The sequence below is a fragment of the Sturnira hondurensis genome, unplaced genomic scaffold (genome assembly GCF_014824575.4).
Source record: "Sturnira hondurensis isolate 20B ecotype Veracruz unplaced genomic scaffold, ASM1482457v3 Scaffold0018097, whole genome shotgun sequence".
NCBI classification, from domain to species: Eukaryota; Metazoa; Chordata; class Mammalia; order Chiroptera; family Phyllostomidae; genus Sturnira; species Sturnira hondurensis.
The window spans coordinates 816,656-844,299 of NW_028090728.1; the positions used below are offsets into that span (position 1 = coordinate 816,656).

The 27,644-nt window shown below is 51.5% G+C and overlaps 1 protein-coding gene and 1 pseudogene across 4 annotated transcripts; one reads left to right on the plus strand and one right to left on the minus strand.

Annotated features, from left to right (window-relative positions):
* Positions 1–3,474: 3,474 nt before the first annotated feature.
* Positions 3,475–6,245, minus strand: LOC119002753 (protein S100-A10-like; annotated as a pseudogene).
* A 421-nt stretch (positions 6,246–6,666) lies between these two features.
* TRPV2 (transient receptor potential cation channel subfamily V member 2) lies at positions 6,667–25,971 on the plus strand. 4 transcript variants are annotated; one of them, XM_037068898.1, is made up of 15 exons: positions 6,667–6,708; positions 8,656–8,962; positions 12,232–12,365; positions 13,708–14,001; positions 14,538–14,836; positions 16,891–17,064; positions 17,461–17,616; positions 18,138–18,233; positions 19,069–19,139; positions 19,624–19,789; positions 21,850–21,916; positions 22,022–22,359; positions 23,285–23,412; positions 23,666–23,742; positions 25,743–25,971. In XM_037068898.1, the coding sequence occupies exons 2-15, from the start codon at positions 8,763–8,765 to the stop codon at positions 25,835–25,837; spliced, it is 2,295 nt and encodes a 764-aa protein (XP_036924793.1). In that variant the 5' UTR covers positions 6,667–6,708; positions 8,656–8,762; the 3' UTR covers positions 25,838–25,971. The 4 variants fall into 4 exon arrangements, with proteins under 4 accessions (XP_036924793.1, XP_036924795.1, XP_036924794.1 ...); XM_037068900.1 differs by lacking the exons at positions 6,667–6,708; positions 25,743–25,971 and adding exons at positions 7,121–7,311; positions 24,166–24,651; XM_037068899.1 differs by lacking the exon at positions 6,667–6,708 and adding an exon at positions 7,122–7,311 and having other exon boundaries at positions 8,656–8,943; positions 12,228–12,365.
* Positions 25,972–27,644: the final 1,673 nt, after the last annotated feature.

Consider the following 27,644-nt stretch of genomic DNA (forward strand, 5'->3'; position numbering starts at 1 on the left):
TTTGCAGATGCCTGCAATCTGGAAGACGAGACTCATGCCTCAAAGCCCATCTTCTGGAAAAATGAGGGACTCACATCTCACAGCCCATCTCCACCCCTCAGTGGAGGCAGAGGTTTTTATAACAGAGAGAGGACCAAAATAAAGACATCAAGGGAGGGGCAGCAAAGTTATCTAGGTGCAGACAAGCACAGCCCATCTCGATAAGGCAAGTGACAGTCCAGTTTGCATCATCCTGGTTTAGTCATTCTGGCTTCACAGTTGAAGGTCAGCAAATCTCCCAGAACGGGGATGCCTGAAGGTGGGAGTCTTTATCTTTTGCAGCTAGTTCCTAGGATTCTTATACAAACATACTGTTTAAGCTACATATTAGCCAGAGTCAGCACTTAGAGACACAAGGTCAAAAGGATGGTGGGTTGGTACAATTTCATCTCTGACTCCTTCCCCTTTTCTGAAGTGGAGATTTCAACGGGCTCTACCTCCCAGGGTGGAGGTAAGGATTAAAGAAATAATAAAAAGCTTATAAAGCTCCTAACAGCTCAAGCGCGGTCTTTCCGCTTTCCCTGGCGTCCTGCGGGCCGAGGTGGGTGCCGCCTGTTCCCATCCCTTGGGTGCAGCAGCCCTCTGAAGGGTACAACTGCTCCTTTGGAGGGAGGCAGAGGAGCAACAGGCTCTGACACCCTCACTGCCCTGTTCTGTGACGTGGGCAGAACAGTGGGGTATAATGAGCGCGGTGACCAGTCGCAGCAGAGGCCCTGCGGTCTTCCCACCGCTGAACCCGCAACCTCGCCAAGGACTTCGGACACCGGGCTGGGCCCAGCTCCAGGAGGGCACATACGGCGTGGGGCGCCGTTGGACGTGAAAGGGGCAGGGCCTCGCCTGGGCGGGGGCGGAGTCAAGTGGGGGGCGGGGTGGGGGGAGGCTGGGGGCGGCCGGCACAGTCCTGGGCGGGGGAAGGCGAGGGGAAGGGGTTTGTGTGGGGCCGGATGGGCAGGGGCCCGGGGTGGGGAGCGGGGCTGGGGCGCGGCGGGGTGCAGTCTCCTACCCAGGGAGGCGGGGCGGCTCGGGGTCAACCNGTGGGGCGCGATTCGACGTGAAAGGGGCAGGGCCTCGCCTGGGCGGGGGCGGAGTCAAGTGGGGGCGGGGTGGGGGGAGGCTGGGGGCGGCCGGCACAGTCCTGGGCGGGGGAAGGCGAGGGGAAGGGGTTTGTGTGGGACCGGATGGGCAGGGGCCCGGGGTGGGGAGCAGGGCTGGGGCGCGGCGGGGTGCAGTCTCCTACCCAGGGAGGCGGGGCGGCTCGGGGTCAACCTCCTGCCTCCTCAGCTTCCGCTCCTCGGTGCTGGCCCGCGACTGCGGGTCCCCGAGGATCCCTGGTGTGTCAGTCCGGGCTGTGCGTTGCAGCCCGGCCCAGGCTGGGGCTGCCTGCGCCCTCCTTCTCCGTGCCCTCAGCGCGGGCTCCGACCCGCCGGGGCTCCGCGGCTGCAGGCCGCAGTCTGGTCCTCACGATGTCTGTGCGACCCGGGCTGCCGCCCTCTGCCCCTTCTCTTTCTCAGCGCAGCCTTCCGCCGTCTTCTGTTCTGGTTCCGAGATGGTAGAACGCCCCTCGCTCCCGGTCTTTTCGGTAGTGAAGCCAGGCGTCCATTAACCAACAGCAGGGGCTGCTGCGAACGGGCCGGGCCCCGGCCCGGGCTGGGGATTCCCCCGGGGCTCCGGGCTGGAGCCCGAGCTCTCGGATTTGGCCTGAGGCCTGGCGGCCGCTATTCCAAGCCCTGGGGAAAAGTCGCCTCACATCCGGGACTTGGCGAGCAGTGGCTTTGGGACTCCGGAGCGCTCCCTGGGGCGGTGTGGGAAGGGGTAGCCCGCTTTCCAAGAGCAGGAACTCTCTCAGGCCGGCAGGCCGAGCCTGCATCGGCAGGGTCCCCTTTTCCTCCAGGACCGTCTCGGCCTAGGAAGCTCCCTAAGGCCCCGCCTCTCTAAGGACCAAGGCCACTCCTGCGTGCATTTTTTTCCTCCCCACTACGAATGAGCCTGTTCGTCTCTGGTCTCTGTCTCCCTTGTTCCAGGAAGCCCATCAAGCCCGGCGAGCTATTTCTACCTCCTGTCAGTCTCAGGGAGGCTAGCTCTAGCCAGGAAACACGGCCCAGTGCACACTCTGCACCAAGTGTTGGGGTTGCTACAAGGAAAAGCAAAGGCTCTAGCTCGGCCACCTCCCACTCCCCAAGCCCCACCCTTCATTCCCTCCAAGGTCAGAGCAATTCCCATCTTCAACACTCTGAACCCCTCACCTCTCTTTAGAATTTACTTTTAATTATGCACAGGCTCTAGACACCACCTGTAAAATTGAGTAACACTGGTTTCCCACACTATTCTGATGTACAGAGTTTCTATAAAAACGTGTAAGCTGACATGTGTAAATCAAAGACGCAGTTACTATAAATATATATGGAAAATCTTTTGAGGGTTCCCACATTAAAAAATAACCTGCCAAATCATAACCAAAATTTGCTTATTTATGTTCAGTTTTATGCTAAGCTTGGACACCTTTACAAGCTCTCTTAGGCTTTTCTGATGCCTTAGGACACATCTTGTTAACAGATGCACAAAATAAATGGAATAAAGCACAGCAGGTCACAGACACAGCTCAAGCTATGGCGCTCGATGCAGAGATGCTTTGCAAGAGGTGCAGCTCTGTGACTTCCCTCTACAGTGGCTTGCTGCAAAACTACCGAATGCTATTTTCACTTTTGCCTTTTTTTCATAAAGGCAAAAATCTTTGGATTTCTTCTGGTTAGCAAAAAGATGTACAAATGTAGGTCTTTTGTAAAAGCAAAGTGGTGTAATGAGAAATTTCAAACAGCAGGGATACCTGTATTTGTTTGGTAAAATGGTAAAAATAAAATTCAAATAGTACAAAGCTTACACACTAAACAGAAAGTTGCCTTACCATCCTTGGCCCATAGTTCCCATCTCCAAATCGCATCTCTGACAATTTTTGTGACTTCTCTCTTGTTATTAAAATTGATTCTGCAAATAAATTCAAAATAAAAAACACGGCTTTACAAAAAGTTACTAGGTTGAAATGAAGCATATAGGAAAGATACCACATAAAGGCTGTTTGGGAGATTTTCCTTTCAGGGAGAATGGACTGCGTGAAGCTTTCCAAAATATGATTCTAATGGCATTGGGATTGTGGAAACCGTACTTCTCTACTTGATTTGTTTCCCCCTACATGCACAGGAATTTTTCACTGTACAGAGGCCTTTAAAAAAAAGTATAATTCACCTAAAAGTCAGCAAGTTAAAGTGTATAATCCAATGGTCTTTTGTATTTTTTAAGGAACTAAAAAGGGAATTTATTGAGGGCAACAGGATGCAAGCAATATAAAAATCAAAAGTTTTCTGACTTTAATTGATTTTTTTTCTCTTGTCAAATGCAGGTGGAATTTCATTTGCACATTTTCTCGGGGTCCCAATCTGCTCATGAAATCCTCATAGGCGTGAAGCTATGGGGCAGAGATTCCTTAAGTGACCACTGGGGGAGCACTCTTACGGGGCAGGAGTACCAGGAGTAAGAGTGCTGCCCACTTCTTCCCCTCTGCCCCACGTGCACTACAAAATAGTCCGGCCTGTGATGGGAAGCCCGGCAGCTAGTGAATGGAAGCTCCAAATGCCCACTCTGCCCTCTCAGCACTGGTCCAGGTAACTTCATTATTTTGTCCACAGACAGGGTCTTGTTGATTTTCCAAAAATTCAGGAACTTCCTTTTCCATGAATACTTTTCGGTCTTCATTTGTTAAGTAGCAATTATCCCCAGCAAATCTGTGAACCATGAAAACCATGGTTCCCATGGTGTGCCCCATTTGAGATGGCTTTTAGTGAGGTCTGTCAAAACCTTGGCCCGAGGCGTGGCCAGAAGGCTCCGGCTTGGTCGGGTGGGGGATGTGTGGCCCGTGGGGTCTTTAGTATATTTACAGAGTTGTGCAACCACCAACACAATCAAATTTAGAACATTTTCATCGTCCCCAAAATAAGTCCTGTGCCCATTAGCACCCCATTTCCCCCAAATTCCCTTGTCTTAGGCAGCCACTAATCTACTTTTTGTCTTCGTAGATTTCCCTATGATTTCTGGACATTTCATATAAATGGAATCATGCAATATGAGATCTTTTGTGACTGGCTTCTTTCACTTAGCCTAATTTTTAATTTATTTTTATTTATATTTTTAAAGATTTTATTTTATTTATTTTTAGAGAGAGGGGAAGGGAAGGAGAAAGAGAGGGACAGAAGCATCAATGTGTGGTTGCCTCTCACATGGCCCCCACTGGGGACCTGGGTGCAACCCAGGCATGTGCCTGACTGGGAATCGAACTGGAAACTCTTTAATTTGTAGAGATTGATTTGTAGGCACTCAATCCACTGAGCCACATCAGCCAGGCACTTAGCCTAATTTTTTTAAGGTTCATTCATGTTATAACATGCATCGGTACTTCATTCCTTTTTATGATTAAATAATATTCCATCGTATGGAAAGACCACATTTTATTTATCCCCTTGTCAGTTGATGGACAGTAAAAAAAGCAAGATCTCCCACCTTGGAGAGCTTGGTGGGTACGGGTGGTTTGTTTCCACTCAGCTATTATAAACAATGCTGCTGTAAATATTTGTGTATGAGTGTTGTATAGATATATGTTTCCATTTCTCTTGAGTGATACCTGAGTAGAATTAGTGGATCATATTGTAACTCTGTTTAATCTTTTGAGGAATAGTTAGACTCTACCAAAATGGCTTCACTATTTTACAATCTGCTAGCAGTTTATGAGAAATTCCAATTTCTCCACGTCCTCACCAATACTTCTAATTATTTATTTTTTTGATTCTGGCCATCCTAGTGACTGTGAAGTGGTATCTCATAGTGGTTTTGGATTTCTTTTATGGCTACTGATCTGAGGACTTTTTATAAGCTGCTTTTGCATGTGGGGTTGTCTGCAGAATCATCATTGTCACCTGATGTGGCTATGCCTCTGAAAGACTTGACAGACTCCACTTAGTCTCCAGGTTCCTCCCAACAGTATGGTAATCTCCTCTGCATTATGATTAGCCACTCAGTCATTTGAAGCCTTGCATACTGAGTGCTGGGCACTGTTCTCGGGGCTGGGACACATTAAAAAAAAGCAACATCTCTTGGAAAGCTTGATGGATAAGAATGTGGCTTGGATGTGAATCCCAGCCATGTGGCCTTGGAAGTTACCTCACCGTGCCTAGCTTCAGTTTCACCTGTGAAATGAGGCTGCTCTGAGAGTTCGATGTAATGCACTCAATATAGTGTCTGACACATAGTGAGTACTTTAACAGTTGTTATTGTTAAAGGTGAAGCCAGACAATAAATGTTAACAATAATGGATAATAAGTTATGATCGGGGAAGTTCAAAATGTCACGACAACACATAGTGCAGACTCCTGACCCAGTCCAATGTCTAGGACAGGCTTCCTAGGGAAAATGATGTGTGTGGTTTTTTGTTTGTTTGTTTCATTTTGTTTTGTTTTTAAAGAGGGGAAGGGAATGAGAAAGGGAGGGAAAGAAACATTGATCTATTGCCTCCTGTATAAGCCCACAACCTTGGCATATGCCCTGATGGGCAATCGAGCTGGCTGGTGACCTTTCATTTTGCAGGACAATGCCCAACCAACTGAGCCACACCAGTCAGGGTGGGAAAGTGATATTTTAAATGGAGAGATAACAGATGAGTAAGAGTTGGCTGGAGCAGGGGTAGTATTTGTGTGTGTGTGTGGGGGGGGGTTGTTCCTGAAAGATGGAACAGCTTGTGCAAAGGCTTGGAGGCAAAAAAAGAAAGACTAAAACGTGTTTAGAATATCCAGGAGAGTGCTGTCCAACAGAGTTCTCTGTGATGGCAGACGACTTCTGAGTCTGTGCTGTTCAGTGTGAGAGGCACTGACCAACCACATGTCACTATTGAACATTTGAGGAATGGCTAATGTGACTGTAGGATTGAATGTTTTATTTTATTCTAATTGATTTAAATTTAACTAGACACTGTGCCTAGTGACTACATTTTTTATCCATCCCAGGGGACACACTGGAGGACATGCTCGTTGATTTTAGAGAGGGGGGAAGGGAGGGAAAGAAACATTGATTAGTTGACTCTCCTACGAATTGAGCCCATGACCTTTCCGTTTACAGGACAATGTTTCAACCCACTGAGCCTCGTGGGCAGGGGTAGTGACTACCATATTGGCGGCAAAGGTCTAGAGTATAACAGGGTTGCAATGAGAGATGAAGGTAGACTGATGGAGAAGGGCATCCTAATTGTACAGGGTGGTGGTGAATTTGCGTTTTATTCTAAGCATCCAGGGAAACCATTGGTTGGGTGTGGGGAAGTTGATCTGGTTTTCAGTTTTGGAAAATCACTCCAGTTTCTGTAAGGAGAATGGATGATGAGGGTGAGGGTGGGGCAGGAGTGAAGCTGGGAAACCAGTCTGGAGGTGGCTGCGGTCTCTCAGGGGAGAGATGATAGTCCCAAGGTTGAGTCCAGACCAGGACAGTACATGCGGGCCTCCCTGTGCCCCTCTGCTGGCTGGTGCTGAAAGTGCCTTTAACTGAGGGAAGTCTGGAGTCATCTGGGCCTTGGCTAGTGGCCTGGGGGAAGAAGACTCCAGGAGGTGGAAAATTCCCCTCAGACTGTTGGGTGGACGGGTGGGGTGCATTCCCAGGGACATGTACTGGGCTGAGCCTGGCCTCTCCTCTCCTATCCCTGGGGGCCATCCACACCAGCCTTCTCAGCCCTGTGATGGGTCAACCCCTTCCCAGACTGAGCCATATAGCTGTTAGGAGGCTTGTGGAGAGGAAGGGGAGTGGTAGATGTCAGTGCAGGAGGGCTAGACACCCCACCTATGACAGCCCTCCACAGAGATAAGGTCCCAGCACCAAGGTTTGCCCCCTACTGTCCCCACCCCCACCTGGGACCTCAGTGGCTAGGCCATAGGGGTGGGGTGGAGAGTCGTGGCGTGTCTCCATGAGGGCAGGGTGTGGCCAGTGGTCCAAAGGTCAGTTCCTGATGGCCAGCCTACCCTGACAGGGGTGTTAACCCGGATCCCCACCAGCAGCCTGGAGGGAGCGCTGTGGTGCGGACCCCCAGCTGTGGCTCAGAGCCTGCAGGGGAGGTGCAGCGGCTCCCGGGCTGTCAGCACTCGTGGCCCCTCCTTGTTGCACTTCCTCTCTCAGCCCTGCCGCTGCCCAGGCTCCACAATCCCCGAGCTTGCAGCCCGCGGCCGGCACGCCCTAGCTCAGCGGGGCAACGTAAGTCGGGGGCAATTCTGGGACGTCTGAGGCGCCAGGTCCCCAAGCCTGACTGATGGGGGCGGGTTCTCCGAATGGGCTGCTTTCTCCTTCCTTCCTGGCCAGGTGGGACTGCAGTGGGGACAGGGTGGGGACCAGGGCTGGACAGACAGCTGTTGCTGCTGAGGTTTGGGAGTGGTTGGTGGTCTGTGTGGGGCAACCAGGGAGGCAGAAGGGGTGGTGGTGAGGGCATAAGCCAGGCTAAATGGTGTCTGTCCCCAGAAAGATGCCAAGGGTGGGCAGAAAGATGGTGAGTCAAAACTGCATGTTAAAGCCTTCAGCCAGGTCCCAGCCTCCCCTGCTCCCATGGGGAAGTTCCCCAGGACTGCGGGCTCTTGGCCTGGATAGAGTGGTCCCCCACCACCCACCATCCCACTCTCTCCACTCCCCTATCTTCTCTTCCATTGTGTGCTCCGTGTGCTCCCTACCCCACTTTCCCACCCTGCTGTCTCCCCACCCATCTCTGACTCTTTTTTTCCTTCCAACCCTCCCCACTGTGGCTTACCCCTTGCCTTGCAGTGGAGGCTGTGGTTTAGTTCTCTGAGGATCATGTGATGGTATTGTCAGCTGAGCTCCCAGAGCTGTTACAGGGCCTGTGGGGGGCCTGCCTGTCACTTGGGCAGCCATCTGGGAGTCTCCCTCCCCACTCTAGAGCCCCTAGAAACCCTAAGGCACAGAAAGGTGGCATTCAGTGCTTTCAGAGATGAGTCATACCAAAAATATAGGTGGGCCTCAAAAGATTTGAGAACTGAAGAGGAACCTCACAGTAGGGTAAGGTAGATTTAGACCAGATTCTGCAAACAGGCAGTGACCCTGGGGAAGTTACTTCCCCTTTTTGAGCTTTAGTTGCCCTGGCAGCAAAATGAGGGGTTTGATGGACCAGTGGTTTTCCAGTGGTTTTCCCCAGAGTGCCCCTTCCATGGTAAGAGATTGAGTGACCTGCCCCCACCATACAACTGCACTTTGATCTGCCACTGTGCAAACTGTCATGGGGAAGAAGGGTTGTGCTGTCAGTGCAAGTGTTTGTTACCCCTGACGAGGGGCTGTGGCCTCTCAATACCAGGAAGTCCTGGTGGGAAAGTCAGGGACACTCAGGGCTCCTTCCTGTTAGACAATGTCAAAGAGGCAGCCCTACTGAGCCCCTTTTCCCACCCTGTTCCAGGACACTGTGCCATCTTCAGGCCAGACCCTCCCTTCCTCTCCTCAACCTTGGCCTTCCTCCTTCCACCACCCAACCCATTGGGCAGAGCTCTACACAGTGGGTGGGCCTAATTGTACTTAGCTTCTAAAGCTCTCTTTCTTCAGCCCCAGCCAGACCTCCTACCCCTCCCTGGGGCTGGGAGGAAGGAGTGGCCTCTGATGTCTCTGTCCTTGGAGGTTCCAGCTGGTCAGAGCAGCCTCCGCCCCTCAGGATGACCACGCACTCTAGCCCTCCTGCCTTCAGGCTGGAGACATACGATGGAGATCAAGAAGATGGTGCTGATGTGGACAAGAGAAAGCCGGGCAGTGGACATGTGCCACCCCCCATGGAGTCACCATTCCAGGGCGAGGACCGGAACTTCCCCCCTCAGATCAAAGTGAACCTCAACTACCGAAGGGGAGTAGGTACCAGGTAAGGCAGCAAATAGGGGTCCAGCCAGGGGCGGTCCCTCAATTCCAGCACAGGTGCTGACTTGGTGCTTCTTCCCCACAGCCTGCGTGGTCCTCAGTCTGGCTCTGCTAGCTCCTGGGCCCTACAGGCCGGACTCTGCTTTGCTCTCTGGGGTTGCTCCTTCTAGCACCTTCCTTATTCTTGGTTTTCTGCCTTCTGAGGTCCTGTTCTTCTTCATAGGGACATTCTCTACAAGCTCCAAGTACTCAATTGACCTTTGCATCCCCCGGTTTATGCCCTGGCCCCCACACTGTCATGTTCCTGTGACAAATGGTAGCCGGATCCACACTCCAGTTCAAGGAGAGAGGGAAGGACATGTGAAGATGTCCCAGGAACTCCTGGGTTCTGCTGTAAGACTGAACCTGTCTTCTAGGGGATGTGGCCTCTAGGGACTATGGATGGTAGGCTTCTGCCAGGAGTCAGCTTCACTTTGGTTTTCCTGTGNTCCTTCTAGCACCTTCCTTATTCTTGGCTTTCTGCCTTCTGAGGTTCTGTTCTTCTTCATAGGGACATTCTCTACAAGCTCCAAGTACTCAATTGACCTTTGCATTCCCCCGGTTTATGCCCTGGCCCCCACACTGTCATGTTCCTGTGACAAATGGTAGCCGGATCCACACTCCAGTTCAAGGAGAGAGGGAAGGACATGTGAAGATGTCCCAGGAACTCCTGGGTTCTGCTGTAAGACTGAACCTGTCTTCTAGGGGATGTGGCCTCTAGGGACTATGGATGGTAGGCTTCTGCCAGGAGTCAGCTTCACTTTGGTTTTCCTGTGATCTCTACCACCTCAGACATAATGAGCCCCCTCTTGCTGGGAGTGACACTTCTAGCCCTGCAGGGGTGGGTGCACTTAGCACCCCTTCTCCTCCAGTGTGAGATCTGACCAGGAAAATCCTCATGGTCTAGGTGGGACTGTGCCAAGCAAGCCACTTCCTTCCTCCTCATGACTGGGATGTGGCCACCAGCCAAGGCCACATGGGATTGACACTCCCAGCCCAGCACCCCCATACCATTTGTGCTGGAGGACAAACCAGCACAAGTTCAGACTATGTGGCGGGTTCAGACCACAGGAGGAGGAGATGCATACGAGGCTTTGTGGAGCTGGGTAGTCTGCCCAACAGGCAGAATGCGCCCTTTGATGCCCTTTGGTGTCTCAATCTGTGCCCTTATGGGGCTTCCCTACCCCAAGACTGTGACGTCATCCTGAGAAAGGAAATACCTTGTCCTAATAGACAATTCTACTGGCTGGACTCCCCACAGGGCTCTCTAGTCAGCTGCAGAGCCCTCTTGGTCATACTGTGGCCACATGGTCTCCTGGGCAGATGATGGTGGATCTGTCCAGGCCAGGCAGATATGCAGCTTCCTGGTGTGGAGGAGGCAGGGTGTGGCCTCCGGTCTTGTGCATATGGCTTAAAACCCAACTGATCTCAGCACTCCTCTTACTCATCAGAGTCGCCAACCCTTACTGGATTGGCTCATTCTACAGGAGCTGTGAAGCTAGGATCTGAGGGTCCCCAAAGTGTCAGATAGTCCCTGCCGTCTGTCTCTTTGTATCTGCTGGTCATGGTGTGAGGGACCCAGGGATGAACTTGTCTCTGTGAATAGTGACATGCTCAGGAAGGGGTACCCCTTCCCTTTCCCTGTCACCAGGCACTGAAAGATTCTAAAGAATTGTAAGGCCTGTTCTGGGCCTTTCCTGGAAATGTGGCTTCTCAGCAAAAGTCCAGTGAACATCTGATAGGTTTCAGTGCTGGGCCCACATGTCTCTGAGAAACTCTGTCTTCCTGGCCTAGAGTTTCTCTGGGGTCAGTGTCAGGGAATGGAGTTAGTGAGATGCCCCAGGACTTTGGGGAAGTTGCTTTATTTCCTTGCTTGTATAAAAGAGAAAGTAGTGATTCCTGACCCTGGGGCCAAAGTGAGGGTTAAAGGTGCACATACTCCATTATCAGTCCATAAATGGCTTCTGAGAGGATGAGAGGTTTTTCTTGATTCCTTGTGGAGGACAGTGTTGGGGGGGGTGCTCTGCCTACAGGGCCCCCACATCTGCCATGGATAAGAAAAAGTCTACCAAGACATGATCTGCTTGGGGAGGAAAAGTGGCCAATCTCTCAAAGGAGAAGGGCCAGGAGCCTTTTCCTCAGTGGGCTTTTATTGGGTTCAGTTTGCACAGGAACACAGGCAAAGTTCATTAATCACTGTCAGGCAGTGAGGATCAAACAATAGATAATGTTCAAAGAATTCTGAGGGCTTATTCTGAGTCAGGGTCAGATAGTTAAAAGGCCATAAAACTTTGGGGAAACACATTCATTTCAGTCTTCGACCCTTAACATTTAAATTGAGGGTATTAGCAAAGCAGGTTTCACAGGATTTTATGCATTCTTTCTTAGTCCTGATCACCAGGGGGAACCCACCCACCTCTGGCATTGTTTCAGGCTTAAGTCAGTCAGGGAAAGTAAGGCAGCCAAGAGATTAGGAGACTTCTTGCAGACAGAATGAGTACTCAGGCTATGTCAAAGCCAAGGGGTGAGAGTCCATCACCCCCTTTCTCCATAGCCCCCTAAGTCCTTCCCTGAGGGCCTCCTCATGATCATGCCTGTCTTAGGTCATCCCTCTTTCGAGGAGTCTTACCTGTCATTGGCTAACCAGTCATGCACTGGGGGCCAGGCAGGGTGAAGTAAAGTGAGCAGAGCTTTGTCTCATTCATGGCTTAGGGTCTCCAGGTCACTCACTCAGCCTTAGCCATGGGGGGCTTACAGCTTCTGAAACCAGGCAGGGCAGTTCCCAACAGACCAGCAGTGTGTACAGCCCCTAATAGTCTGTGGGCACCTCCTCTAGGCCTGTCTTGACCTGGTCCCCAGCTCAGGAGCCATGACAAGTTCCTGTGCTGAAACCCACCCTGTTCAATAATGAGCCTGTTGTGAGTTCTTTAAGGCATCTAACAAAGAAATAATAAGCCTCTGATGCTGGGAAACATCTGAGATGTTGGAGCCATGGAGATGCTGTGGACTAGTGCCCTGGACAGCTCCCCCAACCCTGCTCCTGGGGCTCTGAGCACTTGGGGTCTCCTTGTTTGCTCTGGGAGGGCAGAGGCCCTATGAAGACTCCCGTGGGACTCCTGGATCTTCAGGGTACACAGTGCTCACAGGGCTTCCTGAAAGGGCTCTATGGATGGGGAGCTTTCTGGGTGGCACGGGGCTCTTTTATAGTATCAGTTACAAACCACATTCCTACAGCCAGCGGGACCCGAACTGCTTTGACCGTGACCGGCTCTTCAGTGTGGTTGCCCAGGGTGTCCCTGAGGATCTGGTTGGGCTACCAGAGTACCTGCGCCGTACCACCAAGTACCTGACGGACAGAGAGTACACAGGTAGGCCTGCCCTATGGCCAGAGCCTCCATGTCTGCCCACTGTGCTGAGATTTGTATGGGCTGGGTGGGCCTTGATCATGATCAGGAGACAAGGGACAAGTGTTTTCTCTCTCTTATTTATTTATGAATTTATTTATTTTTAGAGAGGGGGAAGGGAAGAAGAAAGAGAGAGCATCAGCATGTGGGGTTGCTTCTCGAACACCCCCCCTCCCCAACTGGGGACCTGGCCCAAAACCCAGGCATGTACCCTGACTGGGAATTGAACCAGCGACCATTTGGTTCTCAGCCCGTGCTCAGTCCATTGAGCTACACCAACCAGGGCTCTCATTTTTTTAAGGGATGTTTTCTTAGCAGCCAACATTCCTGCTGAAATGGCTGCTGGGGCCCTGCTGACAGAGCTGGCCTGCCTCTGTTCCCCTGCACCGAGTGCGTGCTTGTGGGCCTCCTCGAGATGCATCCCCTTTCTTTATCCCTTCCTCCCTTTCTTTCTTTCTTTCTTCCTAATATTTATCCCATATATTTAATATTTTATCCATTTCAGAGTATTCTTTGCCCCAAATATAAATCTCTTTATTATTTGGGCTGATTAGAAAAATAATGTGTGCATTTTAGGAGATTCAAATAGTAATGAAGTGTGTAAAGCTGAGGGTAAAAAGTCTATCATCCTAAAAAGTCTGTGAATACATCTTTTCAAACTGTTTAAATATGTTAGGTATATATTTACATAAATGGGGTAGTGCCATGTACACTAATTTGTAATGTACTTTCCCCCCCAACTACATCTTGTAGCACTTTCCACTTCAGTATATTTACCTGTAACTTAGTCACTTTACAGCTTCAGAGTTTTCCATTTCATAAATTTTCCATAATTTCATTAATTAATTTCTTATTGATGGCCATTTAGGTTGTTTGTAGTTTCTGGCCTCAGCATACTGTGTGTCAGGCCCTCTGTGTGCTGAGCATTTTGTATATAATTCCATTTGATCCTTACAATGACCCTGGAGCATTCCCAATTTAAAGAAAGGAAAACTGAGCTGAAGGGAGGCCAAGTGACTTGACCGAGGAGACAGAGCCATTAAGTGGTGAAGCTACTTAACAAACATCACTCCGAATGTTATTGTATGGATGGCTTTGCATGCATGACAAGTTATGTCTTAGGAACAATCTCTAGGGCAGAAATGGTAGTCACTGGGGCCTTAGTGCCCTGCATCATGATTGTGCAATCTTTTTTTTATCCTCCAAGGAGCATTTTGGAGCCTGGGCTTATGTTCAAGCTGGCAGGCAGCCCAGCTGCTCCAGGCCTGAGCACCCTTGTGCCCTTTCCCTTCCCCCTCTCCCATAGAGGGCTCCACGGGGAAGACATGCCTGATGAAGGCTGTGCTGAACCTTCGGGATGGGACCAACGCCTGTATCCTGCCACTGCTGCAGATTGATCGGGACTCTGGCAATCCCACGCCCCTGGTCAATGCTCAGTGCAAAGATGAGTACTACCGAGGCCACAGTGCCCTGCACATTGCCATTGAGAAGAGGAGCCTGCAGTGTGTGAAGCTGCTGGTGGAGAATGGTGCCGATGTGCATGCCCGGGCCTGTGGCCAATTCTTCCAGAAGAAAAGCCAAGGGGCTTATTTCTATTTTGGTGAGGAGTCTTTCTTGGTTAAATTGAGGCATAGAGGGCGGGGTGTGGGGGTGTGTCACTTGGTTAAGGGGTGGTAGAGCTGGCCCTTAAAACCAGTTCTGTCTTGACCCTGAGGCCCATGCTTTTAACCACTAGGTTGCCTGCAGAAGAAGTTTGTCGTAAGAGATGTTTATCCTTGTCTGACCAAGGAGCCTGGACCAGGGCTAGGGAGTGGTTGCTAAAACTGGTGTGTGACAAGAGTCCACCAGACAGGGACTGGCTGAATGAAGGGCATCTGTGTCAGGCAGCAGAGGGCCTGGGCTCTGTTGAAGAGGAGAAAGAGGGGAGATGGGGACCCTGGGGGCTGGCCCATGTTCTGCTCCCTTAGGAGAAGGCACAGCCACCCTAAATGGGGCTGGGGACACCGAGGCAGGGCGCTGTCCTTTTCCGTGGGCACCTGACCTGCTGGGAGGAGGCCTGGCCTTCTGTCCAAGGAATGTGAGTAGGCAGGTGAAAGCTTGGAGGCTCGAGGCCCAAGCTGCCCCCTTGGCCCCCAGGTGAGCTGCCCCTCTCTCTGGCGGCATGCACCAAGCAATGGGATGTGGTCACCTACCTGCTGGAGAACCAGCACCAGCCTGCCAGCCTGCAGGCTGTCGACTCACTGGGCAACACGGTCCTGCACGCGCTGGTGATGATTGCAGACAACTCGGCCGAGAATAGCACACTGGTGATCCACATGTATGACAGGCTCCTCCAAGCTGGAGTCCGCCTCTGCCCCACTGTGCAGCTGGAGGACATCCCCAACCTGCAGGGTCTCACGCCCCTGAAGCTGGCTGCCAAGGAAGGCAAGATGGAGGTGAGCGTCTGGCCCCCTTCCCCTCCCCACCTGTCTAGGACGCAGCAGGGCTCACCCTGAGGTTTCTGTAGAAAGAGCCTGGGATGTTGCTTTAGATCAGTGGGCTCCCCACTTTTCAATCAAATATGCCTATTAGTAAGAACATTTTCTAAAATGTGTGTTTATTTTTTTAAGGTTTTATTTATTTATTTATTTATTTAGAGGGGAAGGGAGGAAGAAAGAGAGGGAGAGAAACAGTGATTTGTGGAAGATCCATCTATTGGTTGTGTCTCGCATGCCCCCAGCTGGGGGCATGGCCAGCAACTCAGGCAGGTACCCTGACTGGGAATTGAACCAACTACTTTTTGGTTCACAGGCCAGCACTCAATCCACTGAGCCATACTAATCTGGGCTTATTATGTGTGTTTATTGATAAACTGTATCTGAACTACTGAACTAATATATCCTATTATAAAACAGAGGGATCTTTTCCATTTCATTTTTATTTTGTCTTGAATGTATTGGTGTGATATTGGTTAATAAAATATATAACTTTAAATAAAACAGAAGGATTTTTTTAAAGTCATTTGTATTTCTTGATTAAGAGACAATCTTTTTCTTTTTTAAGCTTCTAACATTTTTTTTCCACTTATTGTTTTGTTTCAGAGAGAGAGGAAGGGAGAAAGAGGGAGAGAGCTAGACAAACATCAATTTGTTGTTCCACTTACTGACGCATTCATTAGCTGATTCTTTTTTTTAAAGAAAGTGATCTTTTTTAAAAGATTTTATTTATTTATCTTAGAGGGTCAGGGAAGGAGAGAGGGAGAGAAACATCAATGTATGGTTGCCTTTTGTGCCTCCCATGCTGGTAGTTAGCCTGCAAGGAACCGGCCTGCAACCCAGGCATGTGCCCTGACTGGGAATCGAACCGCGATCTTTTGGTTCGCAGGCCTGTGCTCAATCCACTGAGCTACACCAGCCAGGGCCCAGGCTTGGTGGGTCCGGATGACACTGACCAACAGAGATACTGGCCAGGGCAGGAGACAATCTTTTTATATCCTTGTTTCTTCTGCTATTAGACTTGCTATTGGGTTTTCTTCCTCTTGATTAGTAAGTGCCTTTTATGCTGAACATAGTAACATTTTGTTTAACAGCTCAAGATTTTCTGCCAGTTCAACATTAAAAATTTTTATAGTATTTTTGCCACACAGAGTTGTTATATTTTTATCTATGCAAGGTGTAGTTATCATTTCCTTTATAATTTTGCTACTTAATCCTTCTGCAAGGTCATGTAACTATAATCTTGTGTGTGTGTGTCCCATATCCATATTTTCTTCCAGACTTTTGCAGCTTCATTTTTAGTGCCTCAGACTTTGGAGTCATTTTGGTATAAAGAGTAAACATGATCCAGCTCTACCTTTTTCCAAATGACTTACCAGCTTATCCTTATTGTCAGGGCTGTGCAGCTTACATAGGCCTGAGAGAACCTTAGAACAGAAGCGTTCTTAAAGTCTAAACATAAATAGAAGTTCTGCTATTTTATTCCTGCTTAGGTCCCTGGGGTGTGGGAACGTCCCTGTGCTGTCTAGAGGCGTGGCGGTGTGGCTGCTGTGTGCCCTGTAGCAGCTGCTCCCCAGTCTGGCCCTTCCTTTTCTCCGGTTTTCATTTATGAATCCAAATTACTTCTTACCCTGTTCAGGTTAGTGGCCCTTTCTGCTCTGATGAAAGTCCTGGACTCCAACCACGGGAGGGCACACAGGTGGATAGCTGAGAGCCTCTGATCTGGACTGCGGTCCCTCAACTGCGTGAGGAGTTCATGAAAGAGGCCAAGGGCAAGAATAGGGAAGGAAGACCCAGGCTGTCTGGCAGGCTTGGGCATATGTGAGCGTGTGGGAGGGAATGTCTACCCTGGCTGAGCATGTGTGGATGTATGGAAGATTTTCTACACAGAAGGACCCATGTGTACAGGACATGTGCACATGTCTGCCACAGCTCTGCATGGTGCTATTTCCCAGACTCCCAGTCAGTACTGGGAGGTGGCCAGGCAGGCCAAACTCATGTGACCCACGCTGCAGATTTTCAGACACATCCTGCAGCGGGAGTTCTCGGGGCCGTGCCAGTCCCTTTCCCGAAAGTTCACTGAGTGGTGCTACGGGCCTGTCCGGGTGTCGCTGTATGACCTGGCCTCTGTGGACAGCTGGGAGGAGAACTCAGTGCTGGAGATCATCGCCTTTCATTGCAGGAGCCCGGTGAGCCTGCTGGTGCACACCGGTGCACAGGGGGCCTGACAGAGGGTTTCCTGCAGGGCCCACAACTCAGGCTGTCTGTGGGACCTCACCTGCCCTATTCTTGTCCAGTGGGGGTGTGACTGCACATCCTGCCCCCAGCCATTGGGACCACACTCACTCCACACTCCGGTCCCAACTGACTCAGGGATCATGCCAGGGTCCTGCTGGCTACCATCGAGGGCCTCACTGCCTAGCCATGAAGGTCAGGGGAGGCAGGTGGGGAGGTGTCACTGGGGGCTCCCCCTTCTCTCTCCTCCATTCCCTCAGCCCTTGCATGGAACCCGACACAAGTGGGTCCCCTGTGTATATACCCTGTCCCCTGCTGAATATACCCTGACTCTCACATTCGTACCCCAGCACCGACACCGCATGGTGGTTTTGGAGCCGCTGAACAAGCTGCTGCAGGCGAAATGGGACCTGCTTCTCCCCAGGTTCTTCTTCAACTTCCTGTGTTACCTGACCTACATGCTCATCTTCACCGCTGTTGTCTACCACCAGCCTGCCCTGGAAAAGGCAAGGTTGGGGTGGGAGCAGGGTGGGGGGCATATCCTGGGAGGTTTTCACCCAGCTGGTGATGGGGGCAGCCAGCACCACAGGCATAACAACAGTAACAGTTAACACTGAGTGCCAGGAAAAGTAAAAAAGAACAAGCAACAACAAAAAATACTTAGTGCACACCGCATGTGAGAAGGTATTCTGATTTGTCGGCATGTCTTACTGAATTCAACTCCACCGCAACCCTCCAAGACGATGAACTGTCATCCCAGCGCACAGCTGAGGGAGGGAAGCCCAGAGAGGCTCAGAAATGTATCTGGGCTCACAGAGGCAGCATGTGGTGGGGATGGGGTCTGGGCCCAGGCAGTCTGGCTCTGGCTCCCATGCTCACGACTGCTACACACGACAGGTTAGACTCCAGGGGTCTTGCCAGCGGATGCATGTTCCCTCTGCCACTCCGTGTAGGTCCTCAGCTCTGGCTGTCAGAGGGTCAGGTGTTTGGAGAGAACACTAGGTCCTACCTGAGAGTCTCTTCACAGGCCGTCCTCCCCATGAAAGTGACAGCTGGAAACTCCATGCTGCTGCTGGGCCATATCCTGATCCTGCTTGGGGGGGTCTACCTCCTCATGGGCCAGGTGAGGGCTCCTCTCCTTCCCTTACTCCATGTGGCTCCCAGCCAACCCAGGAGTAAACCTGGAACTCTGATAGGAGCTGTATAGTGAGTGGGTGAACAGCAGTCCCTTCACTAATGGGGAAACCAGTAGCGGATCCCACCCTGACCTGCCTCTGGGCAGCTGAAGGCCTTGCCTGCAGAGTTGGGTTACCCTCCTTACTATGCTTCCTGGGTGCCTGTGGGGTAGCAAATGGCTCCTATGATTCCTTGGCAGTGCCTGCTCTGCTCCCAGGGAACTGAGCTGGAAGTCCTGCCCCAGGTCCCAGGGCTGGGCATCCCTCACCTGGGGGACACAGAAAGGTGGAGGTAGGCGGGGCTCAGCCTAACTGCCCCAGCAGGGCCTCTTCAGTTCAAAATGCTTCAGGCTTGCAGGAGACAGGCTGGGCCACAGCATGGAGACTCAGAGGGGGCAGAACCTGGGGACCAAATCCAGGTTGGCTGGAGCACTGGGTAGTCCCTAAGGGGCCAGGGAGAGGGAGGGAAAGGAGCTCTCCCCCTTACTACACACAGTGTGTGAGTTCTTCCTCTGGATCCGGAGGGAGCCAGGAGGCCCCTGGCACTGTGTCTGTGTCTGTGGGAGGCTGTACTTTTCAGAAACAGGGTCTTAATCTTTCTTGGCTATCAGCAAAATTTATGAGCTCCTTGTGACAAGTCACAGCCGGTCCCCACACGGCCAGAAGACAGGGAGCACGTGGGAGCCCTCACCCAGGCTCTGAGGGGCAGCAGCTTGGGGCTGTGGCCTGGAGAACAAGTTTCACATGCCCCTCCTCCATAGCCATCCTTCTTCCTCCCCACAGTTGTGGTACTTCTGGAGGCGCAGGCTGTTCATCTGGATCTCCTTCGTGGACAGCTACTTTGAAATCCTATTGTATGTGGGCCTCACTCCCCCTTTATCTCAGGCCTGGGAGAGGTAGTTGTAGCAGAGGGCACCAAGCAGATGTTGGAGGGGAGGACCCAGGGCCAGGGAGCTCCAGGGTTTGGGACCAGAGGGAAGTCCAGCTGTCCAGTTGAGGGGTCTCTATGCTCCCACCCTTATAGATCGTTTACTGAGCCCTCACCATGCACCAGTGGCGCCTCACCCCTTTACATCTCTTGTCTGACAAATGCTCTAGGAGTCAGGTGTGATTAATGCTACCCCCATTTCCCAGGGGAGGAAACTGAGGCCCACAGGAGTTAAATAACTTGCTTAGGGTGCAAGTCAGGACCTGACTGGTCCTAGCCCCGGACAGGTGGGGAACTTCTCTCCTTCGGTCTGCAGTGGGAGAGACAGTGGTGGTCAGCACTGGACAATGGGGGCTAGGGGGACCCTGCCAAGTGGCCTGCAAACTGACCCATACCCTGCCCCCACCCAGCCTGGTCCAGGCCCTGCTCACGGTGCTGTCTCAGGTACTATGTTTCCTGGCCATTGAGTGGTACCTGCCTCTGCTTGTGTCTTCACTGGTACTGGGCTGGCTGAACCTGCTTTACTATACACGTGGCTTCCAGCACACAGGCATCTACAGCGTCATGATCCAGAAGGTGAGAGGTCGGGGTGGCCCTGTTGCCACCAGACTGGGTGGGCTGGACATCATGCTCTAGCAGGACTCCTTTTGGCTTCAGCAGGCAGGTGAAGCCAACCTGGGCAGCTAACCTGGACAGAGGAGAACATGAGTATGTGCATCATACACCCAGATGCTTGATGAATATAAGCAGGAGTATGGGTGTGGCATACCTGCTCTCAGTGGCCTGCACTGTGTGTGCAAATACCTCGTGCATTTTTGCAAGTGTCCACATGGGAGCACATACATCCTTGCATGTTGAAGGAGCAGAGACTATGCATACAAGCTCACCTACGTGCCTGAGCCCTGGGACATCTGGGTATATGGATGTGTCTGTGTTTATTTATTTATTCAACAAATGTTTAGGAGGTACATACTATGGGCCAGGCCCTGTTAGAAGTGTTGGAAATATACTATTTTGTTCACTAATAAAATAGAGTAACCCATACTCTTTTGAAGCTCACATTCTAGTAGGGGAAATGAAGACACTAAAAAAACAAATGAGGACATCATAGGCTGTATGAGGAAGAATGACCAGGGCAGTGGGCACTTTAGATAGGGGGGTCTGGAAGGCATGTCAGAAGTAGTGACAACTGAGACCTGAAAGAATGATTCAGCACAGACTCAAGGAAGAAGCATTTAAGACAAAGAGAACAGCAAAGATAAAGGTCAGAGGTCGAAGCACATTGGAGTGCTTGACACAGATTGAGGGGGCTGTGGAGAGTGAGGGAGAGGAAATTTGGTGGGGGTGGGTGGGGTTGTTGGCCATAGGGATGGATCTGGAGGCCCAGGAGGTTTTAAAATATTTTTTAAATTATGGTAAAATATACATAACAAAGGTATCATTTTAACCATTTTTTAAAGAAAGATTTTATTTAATTTTAGACAGAGGGAAAGGGAGGGAGAAAAAGAGGGAGAGAAACATCAATGTGTGGTTGCCACTCATGTGCCCCCTACTGGGGACCTGGCCTGCAACCCAGGTATGTGTCCTTCCTGGGAATTGAACAGGTTACCCTTTGATTCATAGGCTGGCACTCAAGCCACTGAGTCACACCTGCCAGGGGCATTTTAACCATTTTTAAGTGTGCCAAGTTCAGTGGCTTTGGGCACAATCAGATCATGGTGCAGCCCTCCCCATCCATCAGTCCCAGGACCTTCACTACCCCAAACTGAAACTCTGTCCCAGGAAGCACTCCCTCCCCTCCCCTCCCCCAGCCCTCCCCCAGCCCCTGGCAACCAGCCTTCTACTTTCTGTCTCTGTAAACTTGATTTTTCTAGGTATCTCATGTAAATGGAATCACACGGTATTTGTCCTTTTGTCGCTGGCTTATTTCACTCAGCATAATTCTCAAGATTCATCCATACTGTAATGTGTCAGAATTCCCTTCCTTTTTGAAACTGAATAACATCCCATTTTATGGACATACCAGATTTTGTTTATCCTTTCGTCTATCATTGCATACTTGGGTTGTTTCCACCCTTTGGTGTTGTGAATAATGCTGCTATGAACTTTGGTGTGTGCAAATGTGTATTTAAGTTCCTGCTTGCAATTCTTTTGGTCATATACTCAGATGTGGGATTGCTGGATCGTATGGTAAATCTATGTTTAATTTTTTAAAAGATTTTATTTATTTAAATTTAGGGGGGAAGGGAAGGAGAGAGGGAGAGAAATATCAATGTATGGTTGCCTCTCATGAGTTCCCTGCTGGGAACTGGCCTGCAGCCCAGGCATGTGCCCTGACTGGGAATCGAAATGCGATACTCTGGTTCGCAGGCCCGTGCTCAATCCACTGAGCTACACCAGCCAGGGCTATGTTTAATTTTTTGACCCTGGAGGGTTTGAGGCAGGACAATTATGTGATCTGATGTAGATTTTAAAAAGATATATTGACTCAGTAAAGCTGCACAGGGCCCTGTGTGTGCACACATGTGTGTATATGTGGTGTGCACGTAGGAACACATGCTCAAGCCAAGGCAGGAGTCTGAGGTTGTGTCTGGTGGCCCAGTCATCCACCCAAGCTCATGGTGCTTGTGTTCCAGGTTATTCTGCGGGACCTGCTCCGCTTCCTTCTGGTCTACTTAGTCTTCCTCTTTGGCTTCGCTGTAGGTAAAGGCTTCCCTCTGGCCCCTACCCATACTTTGCCTGCCCTGCAAACCCTTAAGTCTGCCCACTGGTCTCTGAGGCTGAGGACCCCCTTCTACCCTCCTACAGCCCTAGTGAGCTTGAGCCGGGAGGCTCAGGGCCCAGGGGTCCCCACAAGATCAAATGCCACAGAGACAGTGAGGCCGGAGGCAGGACAGGAGGATGAGGAGAGCGGCTCAGCCCCATACAGTGGCATCCTGGACGCCTCCCTGGAGCTCTTCAAGTTCACCATCGGCATGGGCGAGCTGGCCTTCCAGGAGCAGCTTCGCTTCCGTGGGGTTGTGCTGCTGCTGCTGCTGGCCTATGTGCTGCTCACCTACATCCTACTGCTCAACATGCTCATCGCCCTCATGAGCGAGACTGTCAACAGTGTTGCCACTGACAGCTGGAGCATCTGGAAACTGCAGGTACCCCTGGGAGGCTTCCCTCCCCGTCCCTAAGTTCTGGGCCCAGGGAGGAGTGGGTAGGACGCTGCTGAGCTGGTCCCTTACAGCAGATCCAGGGCTCTAGATTGCTGTGAGGATTGAGTAAACTCATACATCTAAAGCTCTTAGAACAGCGTCTGGCACAGTCAGTGCTCAATGTGTTAGTTATTATCATTAAGTATTTCTTGAGTGGGGATAGACACAGTTTTAGATTCTAAACACACAACAGAGAACAAGACAAAGTCTGCCCTCATGTAGCTCCCATTCTGGGTTCACTCATGTTAAATGGGTTGGTTTGGTGGGTTTGGCAGGCAGGCTGTGTACTCTTGGGGCTGGCTCAGCTTGGGGAAATCGGGGGACCAGAAATCCCTGAAGCTGGGGGCTGGTATGACACCCACTTACAGGGGAAGAAGCAAAAGCTGCTTCTTGACCCGGGCAAGGCTGGGTGTGGGTCTGGACAGTTTCTATAGGGAAGGCCTTGCCCAGGTGGCTGGACTGTATTCCCAAGTCACTGTCCACCTTGGGTAAGCCTGTCTTCTCTGAGACTCCATGTCCTCACCTGCCAATTTCTGCCCCCACCTGACTTGCATACCAGTGGGCAGGCACACATGTAGGATGAAGCAAATGAACTTGTGAATCTGGTGGTGGGGAATTCTGGGACCTGTAATGATACAATAGCAAGTAATTGAGCACTCTCTACACGGCCACCTCCCCAAACCACCGGGAGACTGTAAGTTTTCCTCAGACTGTAAGTCAGGAAACCGAGGCGCTGAGGGCCTAACACCACATGGGCAAGCAAACACCAGAGCCCGATTCCAACCTGCATGCTTAGTGGACTTGGGGTTATACTGTCAAATGCACAGCACATCTTCCTGGCTGCTCTGTCTCATGTGTTCTTTGTCCCCAGAAAGCCATCTCTGTCCTGGAGATGGAGAATGGCTACTGGTGGTGCAGGAGGAAGAAGCAGCGGGCAGGTGTGAAGCTGACAGTTGGCACCAGGCCAGATGGTAGCCCAGATGAACGTTGGTGCTTCAGGTGAGTGAGGGGCTGGGAAGGGGGCCGGTGAAGGCCAGCCTTCTCTGAAAGCTGCAAGGGCAGGGCTAGGGGCATGGTGCCGGGGGGTCCCGTGTCCTGTGGAGAAGGGCAGATAACCCCATCTTCCTTGCAGTCCCTGTGTCCCCCAGAGTGTCTGTTGAGTCCACCCACTCAGGGGCCAGGGCACCCCTTGGGGCCAAGCAGACTGCACTGTGAGTGTCCAGCTGCCTCAGAGCTGCTTTGTTGCCCTCAGGGTGGAGGAAGTGAACTGGGCTGCCTGGGAGCAGATGTTGCCTACGGTGTTTGAGGAACCTACAGGGCCCAACCCTGGTGAGACAGTGTTTGTGTTCTCATGTGTATGTTCATGTGTGTGTCTTTGTATGTTCATTTTCATGTGTGTACGTGCATATGTGTTTGCTTGGCCACAAAGCGATGGAGGTTCTGGGACAGGGCCTCTGCTCTGGCCGCTCCCCAGCTACACTCATTTAAAGAAATTGCCCCGGGGGGGGGGGTTGGCTGGGATGGGAGTAAAAGGCAGAAAACTGTACTTGAACAACAATTAAAAAAGGAAAAAAATATTTATCAAACATAAAAAAAAGAAATTGCCCCCCTTAAAGTGGTGGTTCCCCGTCTGTTCTGCCCTCACCTATTAGCTGGCCTGGGAAAACCTCTGAGGCTGTGAGTTCATTCGCTGGTTCAGCCTTCAGTCTTCCCTCACTCCTGCCTCTTCATCCCCACCCCTCCTCCTGGCAGGTTTCATCCCACTGCACCTTGTGTCCATTCAAGTGTCAGGCCTGGGCTGAGTCTGGAGACCCTGCAGGGCAACAAGTTAAGGAAGGAGCCCTACCCAGCTCATAGCTCAGGTGGCATCTCTGGGAGCCCCCACTGGCTCTGTCCTGGTCAGCCTTGCTGACCTGAGGGCCCAGACTCTTCCCACCTTCAGCCCCAGTGCCTGGGAGTGGAAGCCACTTCCTGTGCCCCTCCTGCCCCTCAGGGCCTGTATCCTCCTCATCCCAGTGTGGCAGTATCCTGCCTTGTCCTCACTCTGCTATTTCCCACCACGAGTGACTCCTTCCTCCCACCCAGAGGCCTGTTCCGAGAATTAGTTTTCTCCACAGCATACCCTTTCTGGAACCTCCAATAGCTCCCACCTCATTTTCTGCTAGCTCCCCCCTCTTATTCTCTTTCAAAGACACTCCACTTGCTTGTGCCTCTGTCCCCAACCCCTCCCACAATGGCCTCCTGCACCACCCATGACTCCCCATGGTGGGGACTCCTCTGGCCTCCTACTCCAAAGCCCACTGGTTTCCCAGATCCTGGTCCCTGACCAAGGCCCTCACAAACCCATAGGTTCCCTACCCTCTCTTGCTTTGTCCTTAATTCGGAGTCCTGCTTTCCCATCACTTCACTGCTAAGATTCTGAAAGTCAACTTGCTCCTCATTCCACACCCCAATTCCATACCTCACTGCCTGCTGGGGCCTCCAGCAGACATCCCCGAACAGGAGCAACCTTGGGGCTGCCCTACCAGGTAACTGCAAGTCTACCCCCTCCTCACCCAGGTGGAAGGCCTTGAGGGTTTCTTGCTCCCCCAGCCCCCAATCTGTGCTGAGTATCCTCAGGACCCCATGGGCAGCCCCTTGCCCCTTTGTAGCCCCCATTTCTCCTGATTCTGCACCACTGCAGGGATGCTCAGCCTACACCCTGGCCTCCAGACAAGTCTCCCTGGTCCCTGTTTATTCCCTTCCTCTTCCTCTGTGTAGACAAAACTACACTCAGCCCCTAGTCCCTGGAGGGCTGCACTCTTCAGCATGCAGGTCAAGGAGCAAGGCCACTTTCCCACCCATTCCCCACACCCCTCTCCATGTGTCAGCCAGTCCACTGACAGTGCTCCCTGTTCTTTGTGTTAGCTCTTGTATCTGCCACAAGTGCCCTTCCTGCTCCTCTGGCTGTCCAAATCTGCTGCCTCCCTATGGTTTGGGTCCCTTCTCTCCGTTCGGGTCCTTTCTCTCCATGAGCTCCCTGAGCACCTAACTCTCACTTCCCTCCAGCTCTTCAGCAAGTTTCAGGTGTTCTCGCTTCTAACACGAAAGCCTGTTACCTCCAAAGACTAAGCTCCTGGGAGGAGGCCCTCCACTGGCACAGGGCAGGGGTTCAGGAATGCTATGGAAGGAGGGAGGCAGGGAGAGGGGTTGCTGGGGACCTCAGGATCCTGATGGCCACAGGGCATGATGTGGCTTCACGATTATGGCCTCCTCCTGTTTCCCTAGTGCCTGCCTCCTGGGGACATACCCCTACGGCCAAGTCACAGTGCTCTTTCTCCCATTTACAGGCACCATGAAGAACCCCGCCCTGGGCTCCCAACCTGAGGAGGACAGTGTCTTGGAGGAGGACCATCTTCCTCTCCATGTCCTGAAGTCCAGCTAATGGCCTGTACAAAGCAGGAGCCTGGCAGGACAGACCCAGGACATTTTTCCAGCCCTACCTGGGGCTCTAGGGAACTTTGGTTCTGGGGCTCTAGGGAACTTTGTTGGCAAATCAATAAATATTTTCTCATGGCTAACTCTTCTGAAAACATTTGAGCAAAGTTTTGGGGCCCTTAGGCTGACTGACATCTGCATAACTGTGAGCACAAGCCTGTGTCCAGGGCTGGGCTGCTCTGCCCTCACCTGGCACAGGGGACCCTCCCTCATCAGCGGAGTGCAGGGAGCTGGCCTAGGTGTTCAGCTCAATATTATGGCAGGTGGGAGGTTGTGGACATGGGCAAGCACAGCCAACTCTCCTCTCTCTCCCACAGCCTCTAGACCCCCCTTAAAGCCACCTCCAACAGGTCTCTTCAAAGTCTTTGAGCAGTTCAGCTTGGTTGAGACTCTGGATTATTGCTTTCTAATCCTGTCCCTACTGGGCTTCCTGCTCAGTTTACACCCCTGCAAGCCATTCTCAGCAGAGTAGCCAGAGGGGATGTTCTGATACAGAGAAACATGGTTCCTCTGTGCTCTGAAGGCTTGAGGGGGTCCCCAGTACGCACAGGACACACCAGATGGCATCCCCAGCCCTCTGTGGTTTTGCCTGAGCATTTCCAGACACTGCTTCTTCCATACCTCTGCTACCTGCCCCACTCCGGCCCCCTGCCCTGCCAGCTCTTTCAATAAATTCTTCACATAGGCCAATGGACCTCAAGCCTGTCTGATCCCTTGACTTGGCTCTCTGAAATTCCCTCTCCCCAATAAGACTACAATTATTCTAAGACCAGCTTAAGAATTATCTCACAATAGGCTTTCCAGTTTACTTCAGTCAAAATGAGTTGCTCCCCCTTGGGGTAATGTGTTTATATAACCTGTATGCACAATTGCATATTTTTTTAAGTGGGAAAGACATGAGCATGTTCATATGCTGAACAGAAGGCAGAGTTCTCCACTGCTGTTGAGATAGGAGTGAGACAGGATAGTAAGACAAAAATTCCTTGGCCAGTGGACTAGGGAAACTGAGACAGATGGCTGAACAGAATGGTAAAGCAATTATAGCCAGGGGCAGACCGGGGGCCGGGGTGGGGTGGGGTGGGGTGGGGCGGGGTGGGGGGGGAGGCCTGGTAGGGGCAAAACTGGAGAAACAAGGACCTGCACTTGTTTTCTTCCTTTCCTCTCCAGGCCTCTCCTCCTTGGAGACAACATCTAGGCCTCAGCTGTATTTCAGCTCCAGGCCCAGAAAAGCAGCAAAACCAGGTGGGCGATGTCAGAACCTATGAAATAACTAACGACCAACTGGCACTGACCAAATCAGTGGAGACCAGGACGCTGAAAGGTGCCACCTGGAGAACTGATGAATATTCTACTGAAACTTCCCCTGAGACCTCCCTTAAGGGTCCCGCCTGCAAAAGAGAGAGAAAAGCCTTGAGACAAAGGACCCAGCACGTCTGTGCTCTCCCCTGGGGAGCAGCCTGAGCTATTCCCTTTCCTTCTTCCCCCGTTTCTTTGCCCGGCGGCATGCATCTCCTAAACTCTAAGGCAGTAGACAGCTGGCAGCTTGTCACAGGCTGATCCCCTGAGTTGTTCCCAAGGCCCCTTTATTTTCTGGCTTCCCAGAGAGCTCAGGTAGTCCAGCCTAGGTTCTCCCGTTGCTTCTTCTATGCTAAGCATTTCCTTGTTTCACTGTGCTCAGCTTTAATAAACATCCTTATAGTCACCTGGACTCATGTGAAATCTTTCCGACATTAAGTCAAGAGCACACATGTTAC